Source organism: Aythya marila, assembly GCF_965140915.1.
Source record: "Aythya marila genome assembly, chromosome: 2".
Taxonomy (NCBI): Eukaryota; Metazoa; Chordata; class Aves; order Anseriformes; family Anatidae; genus Aythya; species Aythya marila.
In genome coordinates this window covers 22,047,934-22,070,311 of record NC_139043.1, presented here as the reverse complement: position 1 = coordinate 22,070,311, position 22,378 = coordinate 22,047,934, and the positions used below count along the sequence as shown (strand labels likewise).

General features: G+C 42.2%; 1 protein-coding gene across 5 annotated transcripts; it reads left to right on the top strand.

The window, feature by feature from the left end:
- The first annotated feature begins 326 nt into the window (after positions 1–326).
- Positions 327–20,968, top strand: PTER (phosphotriesterase related). Of its 5 annotated transcripts, none has more exons than XM_082753735.1 (6): positions 327–405; positions 4,913–4,954; positions 10,385–10,869; positions 13,141–13,406; positions 16,280–16,420; positions 19,834–20,967. In XM_082753735.1, the coding sequence occupies exons 3-6, from the start codon at positions 10,438–10,440 to the stop codon at positions 20,042–20,044; spliced, it is 1,050 nt and encodes a 349-aa protein (XP_082609861.1). In that variant the 5' UTR covers positions 327–405; positions 4,913–4,954; positions 10,385–10,437; the 3' UTR covers positions 20,045–20,967. The 5 variants fall into 5 exon arrangements, with proteins under 5 accessions (XP_082609861.1, XP_082609864.1, XP_082609860.1 ...); XM_082753738.1 differs by having other exon boundaries at positions 392–506; positions 10,565–10,869; positions 19,834–20,968; XM_082753734.1 differs by having other exon boundaries at positions 392–506.
- The last annotated feature ends 1,410 nt before the right edge of the window (positions 20,969–22,378 follow it).

Sequence of the window (22,378 nt, the reverse complement as noted above, 5' to 3'; positions counted from 1 at the left end):
TCGCTGCCCTCACCCTCCTGCTTGTGAGCCCTCAGAAGCACCTCTTCAACCTCCCCGTTCTTTGCACGGCAAGGGCAAATCATAAAACATAACAGCACAGCCCCACACCCCCTCCCCACCCCCAAAAAAAAGGGCTCGGGGGATCCAAGCACCCTCCCCGCTGTGCAAACGGGGACGGGCAGCGTCTGCCACTTGGAGCCACCGCACGGCTCCACGGCCCGCTGGGGAGCACCAGCTGCGGCCGGTGGGGCACGGGGGCAACCGGGGACGGAGAAGAGGGAGCCCGGGGACTGCCATGGCTCCAAAGTCTCCGCCGCCCTCCCAGCCGCCTCCTCCAAGCCCGGCTCCGGGTTAGTCCCGCCCCGAGCGGGGCCGGGCCGCGGCCGTGGCGGTGCCGGCTGCGGGGTGAGCGAGCGCGACCGGGCCCCGCGGCATGGCGGCGGCCCCCGGTGGCTGCCCCTAACGGGACCCTCGGCCGGAGCTATGGGGCGAGGGCGGCTCCGGGGGTGAGGGGCGGCCGGGTCGGGGCGCTGAGGAGGAAGAGGAGGAGGAGGAAGAAGGGGAGGAGGAAGAGGAGGGCGCCTGCGTGAGGCGGAGAGAAGCGGGAAGCGGGAGAGGGCTGGGGTTTGGGGTTGTTTGGGGTTGTTTGGGGTCGGGGATTGTCCCCTCCCTGCTGGGCAGGCGCTGGGAGGTTTTTGGCCAGGAGTAGCCCGCTGGGGCTGGCCCCGCAGCGCGGTGGGGCTGCGCTGCTATTATTAGCGCTGGTATTTCGGGTTGGTCCGCCCCAAGTTGTGAGCTGGAGATCTGTCCCTCAGGGTGGATCCGTGAGGGAACAAGTGCCTCGGTCCAAATTTTGGACCTTCCAAGCCTGCCTTCGGCGGCTTCTCCATCTGGAAGCGCCCGCAGACCCCTGCGAGGTGCTTACACAGTTGCTTAGCAAGGCTGAAAAGCAAAGCTCCAGGACCAGCTTTGGGACCCAGACACCACATCTTTTCTCCCTGCGATACCCTGCCCTTTAGGAAGCTCTGCTGTGGCTCAAGGGCTGCTTTCTCCTCACATTGCAGCAGGGATGAGGGCTCATGGAGCGAGGGAAAAGCACCCAGCGGTGCCTTGGGCACAGCCCGTCCTGGGCTGCGTGAGCTTGGACCTGAGCTGAAGCATGTTGGTCATATGGGCAGGGAACTCGGATGAACACTTTCTGACCCAAAACTATCAATACGCCTGATCTCCAGGAAACTTGCAGGCACAGCTCTTTGGTTTTAGGCCCGTTTGTTGCGGAGGATGTTGCTTTCTCTGTGCTGGTGGCTTGTGATAGCTCTTGGATGAAACAATTTTTTTAGCCAGAGATCACTTTCTCTTGGAAAATTGCGTTTTGCCTGTCTAGAACTCTCCCGTGGTTTATAGTGGATGCGTTGTTCGGCGTTGTCTGCCATAATATGTTCTGTAGTGTTTAAAGGTTGCTGCCTCCTTTCTGCTGGGGGCTGTGTTTCAGTGATGGGCGAAGCGGTGCTTGTAATAGGTGGTTTTGTATCATTTTGTCAGGTACTGTGGGATTGTCATATGAAGGACTATGTGCGTGTCATTTGTTATTACGAATGCCTCTCGTGTTTTGGAATTTAACAGACGTAATATTTACCCTTGTGTCACCATCATCACATTCATTTCTGTAGCCATAATCAAAGGTGGCAACAATGGCATTCAGATGCTTAATTACATTTCGCATAGGTGACCAGTGTTAACTTATTAAATTAATGCGTGGTGGAGCAGGAGCAAGTGTCACTGCCTGTGGTTAGGAAGCCATCAGCTTGCTCCTCACATATCACCACCAGTACATAGTGAACCATATGGCAACGGAGAGTGTTTATTAAAGAGTCGTTTCTCTCATCATTCTGTGTATTTTATTTCTTATTTCGCTTTATGTAGATCTCAAATATTTTTTCCATCTCAAAAATTAAAACACTGAGCAACATTCATTTTTCAGTAAGCTGAAACCAAGGTTTCTTAAGGTTTAGTTGGAGCAGAGAAAGGCAATCTTTTGCTTGCATCTGACATGCCACCTGTGTGGGAGGATTGGAAATCCTTCTAGGATGTGGAACCTAAGGTTCAAGTCCCTGGTTTCTGGTTTAGAGCAGAGTTTTGAACATAGGTCTTCTGTTTTTCTGGGGAATATCCAAGTCATTGCATGATCAGCTGTGTTGTGGAGGGAAAGGGAGTATCCTACCCCCCTGGTTATAAAAAGAAATTTCACCTTTATCTCAGCTAATCAAGGAGGTTTTCTTGTAGGATTCTGCTTTGACATCTTGTTGCTTTATGGTCACAAATTAAAAAACCTACCCAGAACCGAATGAAAGCAAGTTAACTCCGTCACCACTGCTGTTTGCATACCATCTGCCATTCTCAGATGGGTCTGGAAATGTTCCACTAGCCTTACTGCTAGAACTCTTGAGGGCTGTAAACTTCATTGCAGGACTTGGGTCTTTGTTATTCACTTTAGTCTGGAAGCAAAGATTTTTTACAACCTGGCTAATTATTAGTTTCCAGGATAAAGATACTGAGTTTGTATCTTCTGGCAAAAATACTTAGTCACTCCGTAACACAAAAAGCCAGAGCAGTTGCTGGCTTCTGCGTCCAGTTCCTGTTAAGACTGAAGATTCAGCAGTACCTGGTGAGAAAGCAAAAGGCCACGCAGGGGATCTGACAGTCATGTCAGGGTCTGTGTGTTGGCCTTGCCTGCTGTTCCGCTATTGTACCCAGCCAGGGCAGAGAACTTTGCACCAGCAGTTGTACAATCAAGAGGTCAGTGGCTTTGACCACTGACAAAGCATGCAGGCTCTGTAAAGACAGTCTCGGAGTTGAAAGATGTTCTGTGGAGTTACACCCGCCAGCTTCAAGCTTTCAGTCTGCTCACGTTTTCTTGTGAGGGCTGCTGTGGAAAGCTGTGTGGCTTCTGTCTCCTAACAACTGCAGCAGAGCGGTCACAAGGGGAACTGTTCTCAGGGGATTTTCTTTTTGGTGGGTCTTCAGATTGGTGGTAAGTCTGGAGACCCAGTTGTTTGCAGCAGCAGGAAAATGAATTTGGTTCCATGCGTGTAAGCCCATAGAACCACAGAATGGTAGGGGTTGGAAGGGGCCTCTGGAGATCATCTGCTCCAATCCCTCTGCTCAAGCAGGGACACTCAGAACACGTTGCCCAGGGCTGTGTCCAGCTGGGTTTTGAGGATCTCCAGGCAAGGAGACTCCACAGCCTCTCTGGGCAACCTGAGCCAGTGCTCGGTCACCCTCGACCCATCCACCACAGTAAAAGAAAGTGTTCTGGAATCCCTGCTTGTCCCAGTTGCTGCAGTCTGCCATTTCAAATGAGGCACTAAACCTTTCTCCATGCTATTTTCCTCTCTGTGTTTCTTCACAGCCCACAGTGGATGGAGCTGGCCTTGGGTTTCATTCATCTGAATGTCCTAGTTAGGAATGGCTCCAGTTCTTGGTCTAGTCTTGACCAAGAGGCAGTAGTGAACATCACCCTTCCATTGCCTAGATTTGTGTGGTGAGAAGGATGTTGCTGAGTCTTTGGTGTCTCAGATCTCCATCCCTTTCCTCTTTATTTCTGCGTGTAAAGATCTAGGGAGTGATTTGCTATGCCTTTTGGTGAAACCAATCAAGTCAATGAGAATAATGGTAAAGCTAGCTAGGTATATGCTTAAGTTTCAAATTTGAAATTTAGAGGGAATGAAGAATGAAGACATATTCCTAAAAAGCACAGGCTGCTGTCCTGTGTGGTATTTTCATTGCAAGAAAGAGTGTGTGCTTGTAGCCCAGCACCCACAAGGGGTACATACGATTCATCTAGGGTAAAGAAACACACGTGCACGTAGCAGCATGCAGGACTCATCCATCCTTGCATGGACTATTATACAGTATAAAGTTTCCTCAGGCCTGATTTTTGGCCTAAAAACACTGTGTGTGCATGTAAAATGTAATCAATGTAATGTTGCACCCCAGGGGAGAGTTCTTCTATGACCTTTTCTCAGGAGTTGCTTTGGAAGCTGCCCAAAATGTAAAATCCCCTGAAGTTCTTGTAAAGGAGCTGCTGATGAAAAAACATTTATGGGGATGTTGGTCTCGTATCTCTGAGGAGAACAAACTTCAATGTGACTTTGCTCGGAGGAGCCTTAATTTTGCGACCCTTATCTGCACAGAAATAAGGTAAAACAAAAGTCTGACTCTGCTGCATTAACAGCAGCTGAACTTTAACCAATTTGAGGAAAAAGCACTCAGAGTATTAAATACTAAGACAGTAGTGCACACATGGCCCTGTGCAGGTCACGGGAGCTTCCTTTGGTCCCAGAGGTCTGCTATGAGAGCCACAGAGAGTTTTCGCTTACCCGTTCAGATGAGCATTTAAAAGCTTTGCTTCTCACTTTTTGTATATTCCCCCAAGAAATCTCTAGGTTTGTGATCTGTTGGCCAATTTCTAAGCAGTCGAGAGATGACAGATATCTGAAATGGTGAGGTTCTTACTTTTTCCTTGAAAATACAGCCACGCAAAGATGAGTACCGTGCAGGTACCGTGTAAGGGAAGATCTACAACATACTCTCTTACAGGGTTAGATGAGAGTGTTTGTAGGAGAGAGGTGCTGTAAGTGTTCCCCTCCTCTCTGAGGGCTTTAGTCAATGCGTGGAAAATCCCCTATGTGGCACAGGTCCTTAGGACACAAAGCCTTGCCTTAGTGCTATGTGCAAGGAAATACTAGGATGCCACCCTGATAACTAGGAGGAAGGCCAGCACTGTACATCCTTTTCCCTTTACTATACTTTTGCGCTAAACAAACACCTATGAAAAACTTTCACAATGCTTGTTTATACTGTGAAAAACTGCCATGATACTTATCATACTTGTTTTTTGTTTAATTTACAGAGTGTGAAGCTGGTGAAGAAAGAAAACACTGCCTGTGATTAGGTAAGGTTATTTGCCTTGGCTCTATGTGCTGAGTTAGCACGAAGTTCAGCAAATCATGTTAGTCTCGTAGGTCCAGTTTGGGAGAGGAAAAAGTTCGATGTCACTTCTGATCATTGAGCTGGGGAAGGATATTTAGGACTTTAATGGAAATAATCCACTCAATCTTCGGAGAAGCCCCTCTGTCATTTCTGCAGAAGAGACAAGAGTTTTCATTGTCCTTTTACCTCATTTCCAAATTCTGTTTTTGGGGCAAAATAACCCAAAGGAGACATTCTCTGGCATCTCACATAACTCAGAGACAACTGTGTAGTGAGAATGCCTGTTTAGGAGGCTGTTGGACACCTTTGGCACCAGAGGAGTGTCTGGGCAAGCTGAGGGTGAGCCTGCAGAGGTCCTGTTGAAGCAGAGGCAGCGTCACTGCTGGCCACCACAACCCCACAGCTCACAGACAGCTCCACTCCCAGCACTGTAGCTGCACTTGCTGACACTGTGCATGAGCAAAAATGTGCTTATTGCAAGCAGTGGATGAGAAGGCTGGTTTTCAGGCATGCTTGTCCTGTAATTAAAGCTTCTATATACATTTCTGAAGGTAAAGTTGATGTGGAGCCTGTCTGCCAGAGAAGTTAGAAAACTTGATTGTCTGATGGGTATAGGGGAGAAGTGTGCCTGCAGAACTGAGTTCCTTTCACCCCACAAAGCTCTGCAGAGCTGGCAGAAGCACGTGAGAAGGGAGAGGGAAATTCTGTTTTTAACTTCATCCTTAAACAGCCTGCATGTGTTCTCATACCCTCTGCCTCTCCTCTTGCATTGTCTTGCTAACATTTTCCCTCATTGCAAAATGTTCAAATACGGGGGATGCTGAGATAACGCAGGATAGACTAGCTAATGGGCCATAGATGTATCCTGTACTGATACGGGGCTTCTCCGTGCTTTGCTGAGGTCACTCACAGTAGAACTGAATGTTCGAAGCATTTCCTCCAGCTGTGAATACACTTTGAACCTCTGCTGTGTCACCTTTCCTCAAGCTGCATGGCTATACAGGGAAAAACTCTCTTATAATATTCTTCATGCAGCCAGGGCAACCCGTGTTTCTAAATGTCAGCTGTGTGTAATTTGTTTCTGAACACAATAAATACCCATTCATTTTGCTTTTTTGTAGTTTTTGTCACAACAATCTCCACTTAGTGTCCCTGTAATCTGGCATTGTAACGTAACAATACAATTATTCTCATACAAGTCGAGAGAATCTGTGCTAATACCATTCAGATGTGCTTACCGAATCAAAACAAATGCAGCGTTAGCGTGTGGAAGCCGCGTTTATGAGATTATAATGTTCTAGCAATATGAAATTACTGTAGGAAGCAACTAATCCAAACCTAGAGAGACGTCCCATTACAAGACCATTAAAATGACACAATGACTGAAGTGTGAGTTTCAGATGGGAAAAGCAGAAACACGCGTCTTGCCATCAATATTCAGGCAAAACACCCATTGAATTTAGTGGAGTTTTTACCAGAGTAAGGAACGCAGTACCGTGACCTTTTTAGTAGCAAGTTTCTTTCCTCTTAATAATACCTCTAGGAAAAATATGTACTTCGCCGGTATTTAACAGGAGGGTGATGGTGAGAGTTGTATTTCACCGTGCAATGAGTTTTAAAGATTAGTCCAGAGTTTATTAAGGAAATGTTAGGTCATTATTTCCAAGCTGTTGTGGACAAAAAAAAAAAAAAAAAAAAAAAAAAGATTGTTTATTCAAGATTATTTTCTTGTTATCTGAGTATATTTTCAGGAAATACTATTTATTTCTCTTTATGCAGCACCTAAACAGGGAAACCTTGATCTGAGTGGGAGTGCCTCAGCACTAACACAGTATAAATTAGTGATTTCCAAAACCAAAATACATCTTATTGCCAGATAAAAGCCTACCTGTTTATTTTTTGTCATAGAAATATGAATTCCTTTCCCCTTTTTCCTCTCGCATTCTCTCCCTGCCCCTTCCCTTGAACTGGGTGAGGATTCAGGAAGTTTAATTCACATGTCTCACACGGGGCCATTTAAGATCTACTGGCTTGTCCAAGATTGTTTCTTGGCTCCTTCCTTAGTCCATGGAAGGAGGCAGATGTTAGAGAAAGTATCTTGTCCTGTCCTGTCACAAGCATTCAAAATAGGCTGGATGAATTGCCTGTAGATATGTCTTCCCATCTCCGGTATGAAAATAGTCTAGACAGTTATTTTGTAAGGACGTGTACCATTTTAGATGGCTAAGTGAGAGGGTATGAATTCAATCCCCAGTGTACAAAAGAAGAAACTTGCTCAAAAAAGAAAATTCTGTGTAGAACGTGGCATACAAGTCATTAGAAAACCGCACGAACATTAACGTATACGTGTTTAAATTAAGCAGCAGTCATTATTCAATTTGAAAGCTGTTTGCACATAAATCTATTTTAAAGACACTAATTAAATTATGGTTCCATCAGGTGAATCTTATCAAGAATAATGTATCATTATAGCATATTCATGGCATGCTGTCTATGTAAATGATGGTAGAGAAGATATCAGGACTGTATTTTTAAAAATAATTCTAGTCACGAATTGTTGGCTGTCTATTTTTCTTTCTTTTTTTTATTAAAAGTGTTGGTTTTCTAAAACTGTTAGTAAGCAGGCACTGACATTAACGTTAATCATATTTTTCAGGAAGATAAAATTAGGCCTGCTTTAAATGCTGTTTATGTCAGTTTCCATTTCTGTGATGCTTCTTACAGTCATAAAAGCACTTGTGCTCAATCAAAAGGTTCAATAGTAGGTACTGGTTTTGTTAGCTCTGTACGTATGCTATAATCTGAAGTACAGAGCCTAAAAATCAACAGATTCATGTCTGCTGGAAGAGGAACCTGGCACTGGAACAGGTAATTTTAGATGTTTCCTGCTGTTATAAATCAGAGGACAGCAGCCTCAGGCTATAAGAAGATCTCATACCACCATAGGTTTTCACAGTGTATGGGCCAGATTAATTGATGGTAGTCTAATTTAGCTATGTCAGAAAGGAATTAGTCGAACAAATGTTGAAAATAAACTTTTAATTATTGTCCTTTTTACATTCAAAGGAGGAATCTGAAAGTGAGCAAAAAATCTGAATCAATTAGAATGGCTGTTTTAAGCCACTGCACTGTCAAATAACCAAAAAAAATAAAGTGGAAACTTTTTAAGGAAACGGGCCATAATTATAATCACTTTGTGTCTAGTTTTATTAAAAGAGCTTCAATACTTGAATATATACAAACTTATTTATATAGGTCTGTTTTCCTAACTTAATAAATGGATTTGAAAATTGTCAATAAATGTGGAGAAAAATATGCTTCTCCAGTAGAGAGTGGATATCACTTTTTATGCTATAGAGACTTAACTGAATACCAGAGCAGATACTTGATGGAAGAAAAATAAAAATTAAAGAATATATTATTGCGGTCACTTTGCTGTGTGTATGACAATGACCTGGCTCGTTGAGCTTTTTCCAGACTGGGGCGTTGCTCTACACAACACTAGCTTTATTCAGGAGTGCAATTAATGGCTCAGTTGGACAACTGAACTGAATTGCAGTTAGCAGCAGTTTCTGACTAAGACAGGTATTTTGCTTTTCATTATTTTCTCACGAATAATATTTTCTGAAATCATGGACTTCTTAATTTATTTGGCAAAAGCCACAACACAACATGATATTAATCAGCCAGCAGTCTGTTCCGTGAGAGTTATTATACTTCTGCCTTCTCAAACAAGTCAAGACGCTAGTCTACAAATGCGATTCATAAAAGAACAGTTCTTCCTACGTGGGATTATTATACACGTCTGCTTATACACAAGACAAGCACACACAGTCAATCAGTCCTTTCTTTTTCTTATGGATGGCTGACTTTTCATGTTAAATTAACTGCCAGCACTCAAACATCACTAGACAGGGGGTATCTGCCTTTTGCAGGAGCTGGGTCACTATTACAGCGGTACTCTGGCAGTGAGTCTTACTCGTGAAAAGAAAGTATCCCCAAAGAGATCCAGACATCCTTGTGCCCTTTGATATGTAGAGTTCAGTGCCCTTCAGATTTCAGTTTTTCTGTCATCCTGGTAGATTAACATTAACAGTTAAAAGGAAGACGTCCTCTGAGGGCTTTACCAGTAACAAACCCATGTTTATGATATTATTCACTAAAAGGGAGACAGAAATGGGAAAGACCTCTCTCTTTAATCAATAATGCATGCTCTAGTTAGTCCTGTCCCCTGGACATGATTAAACATGTATTTTGTTTCATAACTGATGATTTTGGTTGACTAGGGATTATAACTACATATCCTCAAGCCTTCGCAACCAGCATCAGGAAGATCTAACATGAGCTGAGTAGTCAGCTATGTTTAATGTTAATACGGCACATAAACTATAAAGATCATCCCCACTCTCAAAAGAAAAAAAAAATCCCCCCAAATCCCAATGGAGACAGCTGCAGCTAATTCTAACCTGTAGAGATCCGGGCTAAACTTTCACAGAGCAGATGCCTATGACATGAACCAATTGTAGACAGCAGCCCCAAGGTATGTCTTCGTCACCACTCATTTGAAGTTTTGAAGAATAACCTGGTTTCATTTATATTAAAGACGAGGGAAAAATCGTCTTAGGGGCTGAGCCATGGAAATGAGACGTTAGGCTAAGGTCTGTTCTAAACTGGTAAAACATTTGGCCAACGAAGCTGACAGAAAAAAGCACTTTGGAACCAGATGGGAATTTCTGCCCAGCTGGATGGGGGCCAGGTTGTGTTTTCAGGGACTGCTGTCAGCTTTGGAGGAGTTGCCCTGGGGCTAGGCCAGGCTTTGCCAGCAAAACTGGCAGGAGGACTCGAGCCCCTGCTAAATGCCTGAGAAGATGTCACCCCATCCCTGCGCTCCTCGAGTGGAGGGGCAGGGGAGGTGCCCAGAGCCAGGCGGGTTCCTCGGCATGGGAAGGGGATAGCAAGTCGTGGAGGACACTGATCAAATGAACGTACCAGTAAGGAACATTCACTCTTGGTGCCAAGTGTGTTCATCTGGTGGCTCAAGCTGACAAAAATTGACAGCTGCTGAAGAGCGAAGAATCCTAAATAAACATACAGTGGTGATTATTAAATAGGAAACATTTATCTTAATGGGGTATTGACTACGACACAATAAATGATGACAATTTCCTTTTACTGAATGTGGTATTTTTACGTTACTAGAGTACTGATGAAAGTGTAATTGGGTAAAATAAATGCTTTGGTTTTCGTAATGCCTACTGTACTTGGATTTAGCACTTGAAAACATTCTAACAAACACACAGCATGTAGGTATGTGCATGTGAGAGTGGAGAATTCAGACATTCTCCAAGAAATGTTGGCTTTTTCTGAAATGTCCTTTCTTCTTCCTTCCTAGACTTCTGCAGAATCTGTTGTGTTTTTTTTTTTTTCCTCTTGAAGTTGTTGAAGATGCCTTCCCTGAGAGGAAAGGCACAGACTGTCCTGGGCCTCGTGGAGCCGGTGCAGCTTGGCTACACGTTGACTCATGAGCACCTGTCAATGAACTACAGCAGCTGTTTTTGTCCACCTTCCCCAGGCCAAGAGCCTTTGTCTGATGGGCCCATTGAGATGAAGAACTTGTTTTGGATTAAGCAGAACCCCTACAGCCACAAAGAAAACCTTCTTTTGTGTCAGGAAAGGGATGCTGTGAAGGAGGAGCTGCTGAATTTTAAAGCAGCAGGTGGTGGGACTATCGTGGAGAACACGACCACAGGAATCGGTCGGAATATGAATACTTTGAAGAAACTCGCTGAAGAAACTGGAGTCCATATTATTGCTGGGGCTGGGTTTTATGTGGGTTCCACTCACTCTTCTCAAACACAGGCTATGACAGTGGAGCAGGTAAGTCTTAACTATCTCCTAGGAGCCTCTCTCCTATGGATTATCCCTGGATGAGTCAAAACTGGAGAGAAGTTCAAGTAAGATAGGCGAAATCTAAAAGCTCCTAATTTGCAGAATTTAAGAGCAGTGTTACTGCTGGTGTGTTGTAGCTGGACCAGCCCCACTTGTGTGTACTGGGAGTATCTGTCAGCATTTCCAGTTCTTGAACTCCCTTTTCTCTCAGGGATTAGTTAGATTGCAACAGTAAAGGAAAATAAAATATTTCATATGTGGGATTTCGGTACAACACCATCTACCCTGTGCATTTTACAATTTTTTAAGGAAGAAACATTATTCCTTATTCCTCATTTGTATATTTTCCTGGCTAATTACTTCCCAATTAGATCACCCAGAATTCTTTTAAGAAGCATAAATAACTGCAGTATTTATAGGACGGTTGTAAATCATCGCTCTACTCAAGCTGCCTGTTACCTCTCTTTCCGCCATTTCCCTATTTTTTTCAGGGCATCCAGTTGTTTGTGCAGTGCCCACGACAATGTGTTAATAATGACAGAAGTCCCCAGATACTTCTGTAATAATAAATATTCATTCGTCTTTTATTAAGAAAATGTGATGATGGGGAGAAGAAGGAAGCGGAACCCTCCAAGGCAGGAGGCTGTGAATGAGAATGTATGGAGCTGAATTATTATTTTTTTAATTCTATCACAGTTTACAAATGAGTCAAGTTCATTTTAATAATAAATGCTGAAGGCTTCAGCAGATGCAATGTGACATAGCTCTGTCAACTCCGAGGACCAAATTGGCTCAAGCTGTATGGTCCAACTTTTCCTAAATATTTTTGCATCACTTGGAATTTGATACAAAAGATTTCATTGGGCAAAAGTTTCCCTCCTGGATCTGATGGGCTGCTGAAGACCCACAGGTGTCCTGTAGTCAACAGTTAATCAGTACTTAATGCAGGCCAAACAACGATCAGTTGCTTAATGAGGGTTGTGCAGGGACTGCACCATGATAACTGGTGGTTCTTCATTTGCCAGTGAATTTGTCATAATGATACTTTTCCTGATTAAGCAAAGATAATTTGAATATTTTGTTGCTCACTTCAACTGAACGAGAGAAGTATTTCGGCATTAGTGATCTGTGTTTTTTAACACAAGTGAGGTTGCAGAGCAGTTTGGTGACACAAGGGTGTTGCTGCAGGAGCAATGTTCTTCAGGTTGTTCTCAGGAGAGAAGCGAACTCTGTGTCTGGTTGTCCCTGGAAGTGGGTGGTAGATTGGTTATACACGAGGCAGGAGGTGTGTGATCATGGGATAAAGTGATGGGCAGAGACCTGCCGTAAAATGTCTTGTATCAACCTGTTGAGGAGATGAGATGCAGAGTAAAGGTAAGTTAGAAATGTATTTGAAAACTGGTGTGAGCTTTTTTGATTTCCTGTGTTTGCTTGAAAACCTTCTTCCTTTGTTCACTTTATTCTTCCTTTAAATCATGATTTCTTTAACATTCAGGGACAAATAGTTAGAACATCGCCATCAGTGCCATTTTGTGCTTTCATTTCTGAGTGTGTTCTTGAAGACACAAGCCTATTCTGAAAAAGAAAAGTGAAAGATTTTATAACAAGCTGATTTTATTTGGAGATTTTGATGTCTTTTTTGCCTATGAATATTTTAAAAGCAAGGTAATTTTGACCCTGTAAGTTTGTCAGCTGAGCTTTGTTCTTGTAGTTCCAAAGTCAGCAGAGTTACAGTAGTTTTACATTGGCATTCGCAAGAGCAGGATTTGCCTTAAACTTGTCTTTTCAGGATCTATGGCCCAGAATCTTTGCAGGACTTTGTTCCTTCCCCATTTCAGTGACAAGGATTCCTTAATCTCTGAGCCCTTGTTTAGCAAGAAACTACCTTGAATTGTTTCTGGATCCAATATAGGCTTGTGAAGCACAAGATTTTATCCTGGACTTTTAAGAAAAATTAGTCTCAGTTTAAAGCAGTATCCGGATTATATGTAGACAATCTTTCCTTGCAAACCCAGGCAGCTGTGTGAGTGCATACTGTTAAATTGATTTGCCTCTGTGTTTATTTTGGTCTTAGTTAATGGCTAGGTTGACGTTAGTTGGCAGAAACCAGATTTTAACTGCAGTGTTTTCACACACCCAACTGTTAATTAAGTAGGTTCAAAAGGACCTTAGGACCAGCGCAGTGTCCATCAGCCAAACGTGATGCTGTGTAACACAGACAATATTACTAACCAGATATCTCATTTTCCCGTTCTTTAGCTTACAGACATCATTGTTGGTGAGATCCTCGACGGAGCGGATGGGACTAACATCAAGTGTGGCGTGGTGGGGGAAATCGGCTGCTCCTGGCCCCTGACCCAGAGCGAACGCAGGGTGCTCCAGGCAACCGCGCGCGCCCAGGCGCAGCTGGGGTGCCCGGTGATCATCCACCCCGGCAGGAACAGCGATGCGCCCTTCCAGATCATCCGCATTCTGCAGGAAGCTGGGGCTGACGCTTCCAAAACCGTCATGTCTCACCTCGACAGGTAAGGAAACTGCTTGTTTGGAGCTTAATCAGCTTCCAGCACTTCAAACTGGATCGGCTCGTAGGTTCGCGCTGATAAAATGATCCAGGGATTTGAAACACTCCTTTTGAAGGTTGGGATGCAAGATTAGGAATAACTGTAACCATACTAGGAAAAAAAAAAAAAAAAAAGAAAAAAGAGGATTCCATTAATTGACATCCCTGTGCAAATCGCTGCATTTAACAAGCACTGGACACTGAGAAGCTCCCGCCAGGCTGGGTGGGAAGTTGTCGGGCTTCAGCACTTTTGAAAACAGGGCTACTCTTAAGGGCCTGACCACAGTCTTGCAGATGCTAACATACTCATTGATTTGGCTGAATTCTGGATCTTTTCAGTTCTGCTGCCAGACAGAAGAAATACTACGTAAAAAGAAAACAGTTGGATTTTGGGTAATTCTCATCTTAGACCCCAGAGCTAACTTTTAGTTTCCTTGAGAGCAAACACCAGAAGCCCTACAGCAGACATGTAAAGGAATTGGGGTACTTTTCTCTCTTCTGACCTTGCGTGGCTCATGATGACTTGGAAAATGTCCAAGCATTGATTGGTTTGGACAGTTGCTGAATAATGGAGACTGTTTGTGGTCATATGACTCCCAGCAATCGGATTGTTTGTCGTCGATGTGAGTGTAACACAGCCAAAAGCACTGTGCTCTAAATTTCTAATGATTATAGGCTCTTACAAATCAAGTGTCAGGTTGTTTTTTTTTGGTATTCATACAGAGCTCAATGTTGTGTGGCGATTTTAGGAGCATAAAATTCAGTGCCATGAAATTTTATTTATATTTGATTGTATAGGAATGATATGGGCTTTCCTTATTTACCTGCATGCCATTGTATGTCTAGCTGTATTTTTTCTCAATTATTAAGACAAACGGAGGGCTTAAATCTTTCTGTGAAAGACGGCTGAGCAAACTGCAGTGTCAGTACTTATGTAGCCATTTTTGCTACAACATAAACATCAGTTCTGATTTTTTCTTGCTTTTATGCACTGTTGTAAATCATTGAATTCAGTGATTTATTGATGGAAAAAATAAACAGCATAAGTGGGAAAACAGTCAAGGCAGAGGTGCAGTTTCACTAACAGCCGCTGGTATGCATGGCTTTTCCTTATTCTGCTTCTATCATTATTTTTACACATTCAGGTTGGCACTTGCTGTAACATAGGCTCTGAACTGCTGTGAAGTTTGGCTTTGCAATGTGCGTTTAACATTTTAAGTCTCTTTCAGTGAGAAGAATCCACGTGGGAGCATCCCAGGCCCTTAAATGTGAGACCAATTTGTGCATAGCTCCATATTTCATGCCTGCTTTCGACACAGACAGAAGGGCAGTTTTCAGGTGGATTTACAGTCGGATGCAAAAGCTAAAATGCTGGCTGCCTCGTTTTGCAGTGTAACATCTCAGAGCAAAAGGTTGCAAGTGTCCATCGTGAAAGCACAGTGCCCAGGCAGGCTAGGGAGGAGCAGCTGCTAAACCTTGGCTACCAAACCTCATCATTTAATAGGGAAAAAGGTTACAGAGGCATCTTAGAGATCAACATATGTTGAATTCAGCAGCTTTTGTTAGAAAAATCACTGCAACTGCTAGGAATGCTGGTCTGAAGAGGGTTTGGTGGGTGTCCCTGTGGTGACTTGCCCAAACACCTCATTCCAGCACCGAGCTGCCAGCTGCTGCTCTTGCTACATCAGCAGGGCTTACAAGAGGAACCCGTGGCTGATGGGATTAAGCTCTCCTGCCCCTTGTTGGGACAGAGCTTCCAAAAAACACCAAAAACAGTTCTCAAAAGAAATTTTTCTGGCTGTGGTTTTGAGATACACTGTTCGTGGGGTTTTTGTTCTTTTGTTTTTAAAAACATGTAGGACCACCTGCATAGGAATGAGTATTCCTGGCTACTTTTGGTTACCTGCGCTGCCTTGGTGGGAACCTGCTTTTTCCCTAGATGAAAAAAAAACTGTTGTGATAAATTTAAAAGATAAATTTACCAGGTGTCATTTGAGGGTTCTGTGATTGGGTTTGTTGTTGTTTTTCATTTGGATAGTTTATGCTCTTGGTAAAAATGTGTCATAGAAAAAAATATTCCAGAGAGCTGTTATTTCCGTTGTCATTCTTTTCCAAGTGAGGGATGGGTTTTAGCAGCTTTGTTCCTTTGCTTTCCACATCTGATGCAGAGCCCATGCCTCGGGTTCTCACAGTCCCATTATATATTTTGGTAAGAGCATTTCCTTGAGGTGTTCCGGGCAGATCCGAGCACAGACTAAGATACATTGCAGTTCTGGTGACAATCTGGAAACATCACTGTACCTTATAGAAACTAAAGACAAAGTTGTGTATTAACGGTGTTTGATGGATGAAACAAGTCCTGGATGTAGCTGTCTCCGGTAGCTGTTAAGAACATAAATCTGTTTTATGTCAGTAATCTATTGTCCTTTTTTCTTTTTTTTTTTTTTAAATGTCACTCTGAATTAACCTCCTCCTTAAATGTCCTTCCTTGTTAGGTTGTCTATTGAGAGGTTTAGTGATACCAAAAGTAAGTAACTTTTCTGTTTCCATTTAAAGATGATTGTAAATGTTTTTGTTTATTATTATTATTAATATATCATGGGGGAAGAGTTGCTTTTGTTTCATATTTGTTTAATGCATGAAGTCCCAGATGGATGTAAGAAGGACACTGTTGTCTACCAGGTTCGGCTGCATGTGCCAAATGGGAATTCTGTTTCTCAAAATCCTCAACTGGTTTTGTTCCCTGCAAACAGGAGCTCGCAGAATACGTCACCTTCACACCGTGAGATTTTTTTCTTCCCATTACAATGCTGACTTTGTGTTATATATGCTCTGCAGGACTATCTTTGATACAGAGAAACTTCTGGAATTTGCTAAACTTGGGTGCTATTTAGAGTATGACCTATTTGGTACGGAGTTTCTTCATTACCAGTTCCATCCGGACATCGACATGCCGAGTGACAACGAAAGAATTGCAAGGTATCTGCTTCAGTGGGGTTTGAGCAATAGCATTGCCATTGACAAATGAATATTATTGGTACTTGTCTTAAAGGGCATCACGGAGTGATTCTGCTAGCAGTTCAAAAGTGTCTTTTTTCATACTAAAATAATGGCAATTTTTTTTCTGCTGCTGTCACTTCTTTAGGGCAGCATGTATAATTTCTTCTATCTGCAAAGGAAAATGTGGAATCAGAAAGTCATAGAGTGTGACTTGAGGGAAAGATCAAAAGCTACTCGAACTTCATTCTCTGTCCTAATTCCATGCTGATTTGGTTGAATTTTATCATTTACTGCGTTTATATATTAATGTATTATAAAAAATTAAAGTGTTATAAAAGGAAAGGCTGGAGATAGAGGATTTATGTTAGGATTTGGCTTTTGTTGGAAACCTAGTGTTGCTACTACGTGTCTTCTGAGCCTATTACATCTTCTCACAAGTGTCTTACAGGAGCAAAAGTGATTAGTTTCATTGGGTGGATTTGGTCCTGTGCTTCCATCCTGAAATACAGCCTTCCATACATTTCTTCCATACCTTTCAGCACTTCCATACAACTGTTCCTCCATACATTTTAGCATTTATCCCACCCCTCTCCTTTTGTCCTTTCCCACTGGTGAAGGCTCACAACTCCCGTGCTCTTCACAGCCACACTGTGACAGTATTGGCCCTGCTGGCCAGATCTCTCTTCCCCGTTTCTCTCTCAGCTCAGCTGCATAACAAATCTGTGTGCTGTGCTAACACAAAGTATTGCAAGCAGATGCATTCCTTGCAGAAACTGCCTGAGACAGGTATGGTCAGCTGGGAGTGGGCTTCTCCCTCCTTCCAGTCTGTCCAGAGGAGTGAGGCTCCTTCACTGTTCGTCCTCAGTATTCAGGTGTAGTCAGGCAGCAGCTATCTGAGGGGTGGGAATGCCATCCTGCCCTATGTCTCGTTTTGCTTCCAGAGTCAGAAATAATTCTTTCCTTTTTTTTTCAGGAGAAAGATTTTAAGGTCCCTGATCACTAATGAAGGAGCTTTCTAGCTTTCACTCACACTTCAGACACTGCTTTGCCCCTCACTGTCAAATTAGCTGCAAAACTTTTCTTCTCTGCTTTCAGGCTGCTCTCCTAAGAAGGTATTGTGGCTACTGCTCTACTTACTGCCAGGCGTTTGCTGCTGCTTTTCACACTAGAAATAGTTTCTCTTGCTAACAGGTCTCTCAGTCTTGCACACAGTATTTTAAACTGCTGTGATGAATCTGCAGTTTTCACCTTCAGAATCACTAAAGTTGCTCCGCTCTCCTGTGCCACAGCAGGTCAGCGTGTACAGAAGCACTGTGAGGAAAATGTGTAGAAGAATGGGGCATGCCCTGGTTAGCAAGTGTTTGTTCAGCCATGGCACAGCTTTTATTCTGTCTGTGGTACTTGCTTAGCCACCGAGATTTCTCCTTAAAATTCTCTGGCAGCTGAGCGTTTAGTGCAGCAGGCTGCTTATAGGAAGAAAATAGTAAGAGCTTGTCCTCTCTTTGTGTGGTGTGGCTCTCTGCCCTCCAGTTAGAAATGCCATTACATGGATTTTGTTGAGTTTTTGATGCATCCACACTGGGCATATGTTGGCAGTGGCAGTCTCCTTGGATTGTTGGTTTTCTTTGTGATTTTTTTTTTTCTGGTCTAGCAGCGCCCCAGAGATGGAAACCAACCTGATCTTTAAATGTGTCACTGAAACACATTTTGACCAAACTAAATGGAGAACATTGCTCAGGTCTAGCCTGTCCAAAAGATAAGTAAACTTCTGTAGCCGTACCATACCTACTCAAACACATCTTAACTGTGTGTGTACTGAGGCATTTATGCTGTAATCTGCTGCCAGTGCAAGTAGAAAACTGAATTTTTTAGAGAAGAGTTTTCTTTTGAGTCAGCAGGAAGTATGAACTAAACTTACAGGAACGAGCAAGAAGAAGCAATAAATAAGGAATCTAAAGGACCATATACCTCCCCACCCCACAAAATTGAGTCCAAATGTGGAAGGAGATCATTCTAAGATGATGTTTGATCAGCCAAGAACTTAGTCACTGAAGTGTCATTGCTTTTATTCTCAGGTTAGCTTGTGGCCTCTTCGTATTTCAAGCTGGAGAAGATAGTAGCGGTGTTATAACCCTACAGCATACATGGTGCTGTGTGCTATACAGCACTGTTTATATTGTTTTTATGAAAGACACTGATTTTTTACAAAGCTCTATCTCACTTGCCTTCTTTCTACTCTCCATATTGATTTGATGTATCTCCTCGTAAGTAGTTGTAATAAAAACTGACAGTAAAGGCTTTCAGATGCAGTGTGGTTACTTATAAAACCAGTGTTTGCTTTCTTGCTGATCAAAGCACAGGCAAGAAGGTGAAAATTAGAATTTCACAGTGCTGGCATCTGGTGGAATTGGGTGGCTTAGTGAGGAATGAGCACTTCCAGGCCTGCTCTATCTGTCTGTGCCACCTCAGCACCGCCAGTGCAAGTGGAAAACTGAAACTCAGCGGAGTCATGCAACAGAGAAGTTCAGCCACCTACCAAATAGATTCTAAAAACTGAGCTTAGCCAGCGATTAAGGTTACCTGAGTGCAATGCAGAACAGAAGGACGCCTTGTAGGAGGCTTGCTGCAAGGGAATGACCAGAAGGATGAGTTTTGTTTCGTTATTTTTTCAAGCTGACTTGTCAATTTGCCAAGTCTGCTTAGTCGGACTGCTGAATTAACTCCTCTAATTTGCTGGCACATGCTAGCACCGTACAATGCCTGTCTTATTTATCTTCTCTAATGAACATCTTTGAAACATGTTTGGTTGATAATTGCCTGCGTGGAATATGATGCTGACAACCTGGTTATTCTAATTGGGAATAAAGCACAGATGTGAAAGTATTTGCCTTGTTGAGCCAGGCTTCATAAAGGACCTGTCACAGGCAGAGTCTGGTCCTCCACAATTGTTATGGGGCCAGTGTTGTGACAGCAGCAAGAGCTAACCCCATGAGTAGATCGTGCTAGCAAGGAGTTTTAGTAGGAAATGATTACTTACTCATGTATATAAAAACTGTGTCCTGTGCTTGGCAATAATGAAATCCTTGAATTCCTCCTCCATGGGCCCATGAGACTGGAAATTCAAAGTCATGCCAGCTGGAAACAATTTTTCTTGTCCACGTTGCAATATTTGCTGGTATGTTTTTATTAGTAGTATTATTATCATTCAATAAAGTAAGTGTTTTAGGTTTAATTAAATATCAGGAACATGTCTTCTGAGTACCTTAAAGTAGCTACTTTCAGTTATGATGCAGTGGAGGACTACAATAATGTAAAAAGTTTAACTACTGATCAGTTCTGCGGTGTTGCAGAGTGAGAGCTGCCAGTGACAGGTACACTTTTTACCTTTGCAGGGTTCGGATGCTGATCAATGAAGGCCATGAAGACAGAATTCTGATGGCTCATGATGTGCACACGAAGAATAGATTGATGAAATACGGAGGTCATGGATATTCGCATATCCTTAAAAACATAGTTCCTAAAATGCTCATTAGAGGCATCTCCCAAGATAAAATTGATAAAATACTCCTAGAAAATCCAAAGCGGTGGTTGACTTTTAAGTAAGAATAGTGAATAAACTTATAAATTCCTGTTTTATAGGGGAGCTTGGCATAATTCAAATTTGTTTCAGAAGAGCAGTCATGCTTATTGTCAGAGAAACTGGAAGGTATTCATGCTATGAACAACCTGATTAGGACTTCTCTTTTTAATTAGAATAACAGAATTATTTGTTTTCTCCCTTCTGAAAGCCAGTTCAGGAATGATTTACTAGATATGAACCTACCTGCAAAATTTTCTCAATGTATTAAAATAGTTGTTTCCAGAGGGTAAGCTAATAATACTAGTACATTATCCAGGAATATTTTTATGCATCAGCAGGGCTTTGAAGAACATTACAGTCTTCAATTAAATCCCCCTATTCCACAGGTTGATTTTAATAAATCAGTTCTTGTAATATCGATAATCCGTTAATTATCCGTATATCATTTAAATAATGCTAGATAAAAGGTCTGGCACTTTGAAATACCTTCCAAGTAGAACAGAAGGCAAAACAAATTTCAAATATTTCTAAAAAGATACTATTTCTTTTTCATTTAATCATTTACTTACTTTGAACTGAATGTGTAAAAAATACATGGAAAGAATTATTTTTGAATAAAACCATTTGTAGACCTCTTAAACTGTGTGTAGTATTGTTACGGATGTCTATTTTTTAACCAGATTAGTTTTTCATTGGGAATTGATGGAATCTCACAGCGATCATGTGAAACTGCAATAGAGACCAGCTTCTTTTTGCAAGGATGCAACACCAAAAGGCAAAATATATTACATAATACGGTTTTAATGAGTTGCAATAGTTATAACAAAGGTTGTGATATAAGTCTTTACAAATCAGTATATCAAGATATGATGAAAAAGGAAGAAATGTTTGCCTTATATGTGTTTTTCACATAAAGTGTGTTCTTTCCTCTTGTCTAACTTTAAACCAGGGCAAGTGATTTATCTAAAAGAAAAAAAAAAAAATCATACCCAGTAGCAATGGTAGTCTGATTTTGAAAGCTTCTTCAAATTTGACCTTATATGTCTTGTAGTATTGACCTTTTCCAATAAATACCTTAGTAAATATGCGTTGTTAGTTGTAAATGATCTCTAGCTTGGCACGTTGCTGTTTGCTGCTGCACAGACAAACTCCAGCTACACTGCTGCGAGTGGGCTAAGCATTGAAAGCAGTTGCGGCCTGAACAGACGTGAGGGCAGTTACACGTCTGTTATTAAAGTAGTAGAAAAAAAACAAAAGCAATCACTACAATGTGCAGATGTAGTTTGGCACGTTGTTATAGACTAGAAGCGTAGCCATTCTGATGAGATAATACACAAGCAGCTTGCAGCACTATATCCCTTTATAAAACCTAAATGGGTTAGACTGGCGATCCTCTTAGTCTAGACTACCTCAGCATATCTTTCAAGCTGGACAACTCAAAAACAGAAACAGAATGAGCAACGTGTTCTGTTTAAGAAAAGCTTCACTCATTCAAACGAGATTTTGAGAGATTCTTAAAATCTCTGTCCGCCTTTTACTGAGCAATCAGCACTGAAGAGCTTTTTGTCTCAATGGCAGACACTTTTGGCGTTCTAGTGCAGATAAATCTGTTTGTACCCCTAGTAGATTAGACAAGGTTGCTTGTGGCAAATTGCATGAAATTGAAATGTTAGGGGTAGCCTCTATTACTCTGTAACACTTTATACAAATGTTACCTTCAATTTGCCAAAATGTTAAAAATAACCTAACCATCTCTGCTAAGGAGCTGGTTAATGACCTTGCTTAATTTTTAGATCGAAACCTGCAAGTTTGAACCTGAGAGAAATAGACAGCCTCCCCTCCCCAAACCAAAGCAAATAATAAATCTGATTTCTGATGACACGTATTCTGTGGCTATTAGTGGAATGACAGATTTTAAAGCATTTTTATAACTATGTAACTCATAGTACCTGTGTTTAGTTTAATTCTCCAAGCCGTTAATCCTTTATACGTATTAAACTTCTTTCTTTGAGCCTTAATATATATATATCTATATATATGAATGAGAAAAATAGGTTTTAATACACGCTTCTTTTTGCAAGTAAATATCTGCTTCTTTCTTTGCATATGTGTTTTCATTTTTGGTAGTATGCTTATCTGTGTCCATTTCATAGGCACGCCTTACCACAAACCTCTGACTAGCTACCACAGAAAAGGTCCGTGTCCCACCGTTCTCCCTCAGGTCACATCTCCCACTCCTCCTTTGTGGGGGTAATCTCACCAACTCCAGTGAGACAAGACACCGAAGACAACTAAGGTTTTGACCCATTCCTACAAAATTCTAGTTGAACATCTGCAGTATGCTGTCATTACTATTT

Excerpts from the sequence above, each read along its gene's own strand:
- PTER (XM_082753735.1), top strand. The coding sequence starts at position 10,438 with ATGCCTTCCCTGAGAGGAAAGGCACAGACTGTCCTGGGCCTCGTGGAG. Across the intron at positions 10,870-13,140 it reads AGGCTATGACAGTGGAGCAG|CTTACAGACATCATTGTTGG; the intron begins GTAAGTCTTAAC and ends CCCGTTCTTTAG. Across the intron at positions 16,421-19,833 it reads GACAACGAAAGAATTGCAAG|GGTTCGGATGCTGATCAATG; the intron begins GTATCTGCTTCA and ends TTACCTTTGCAG.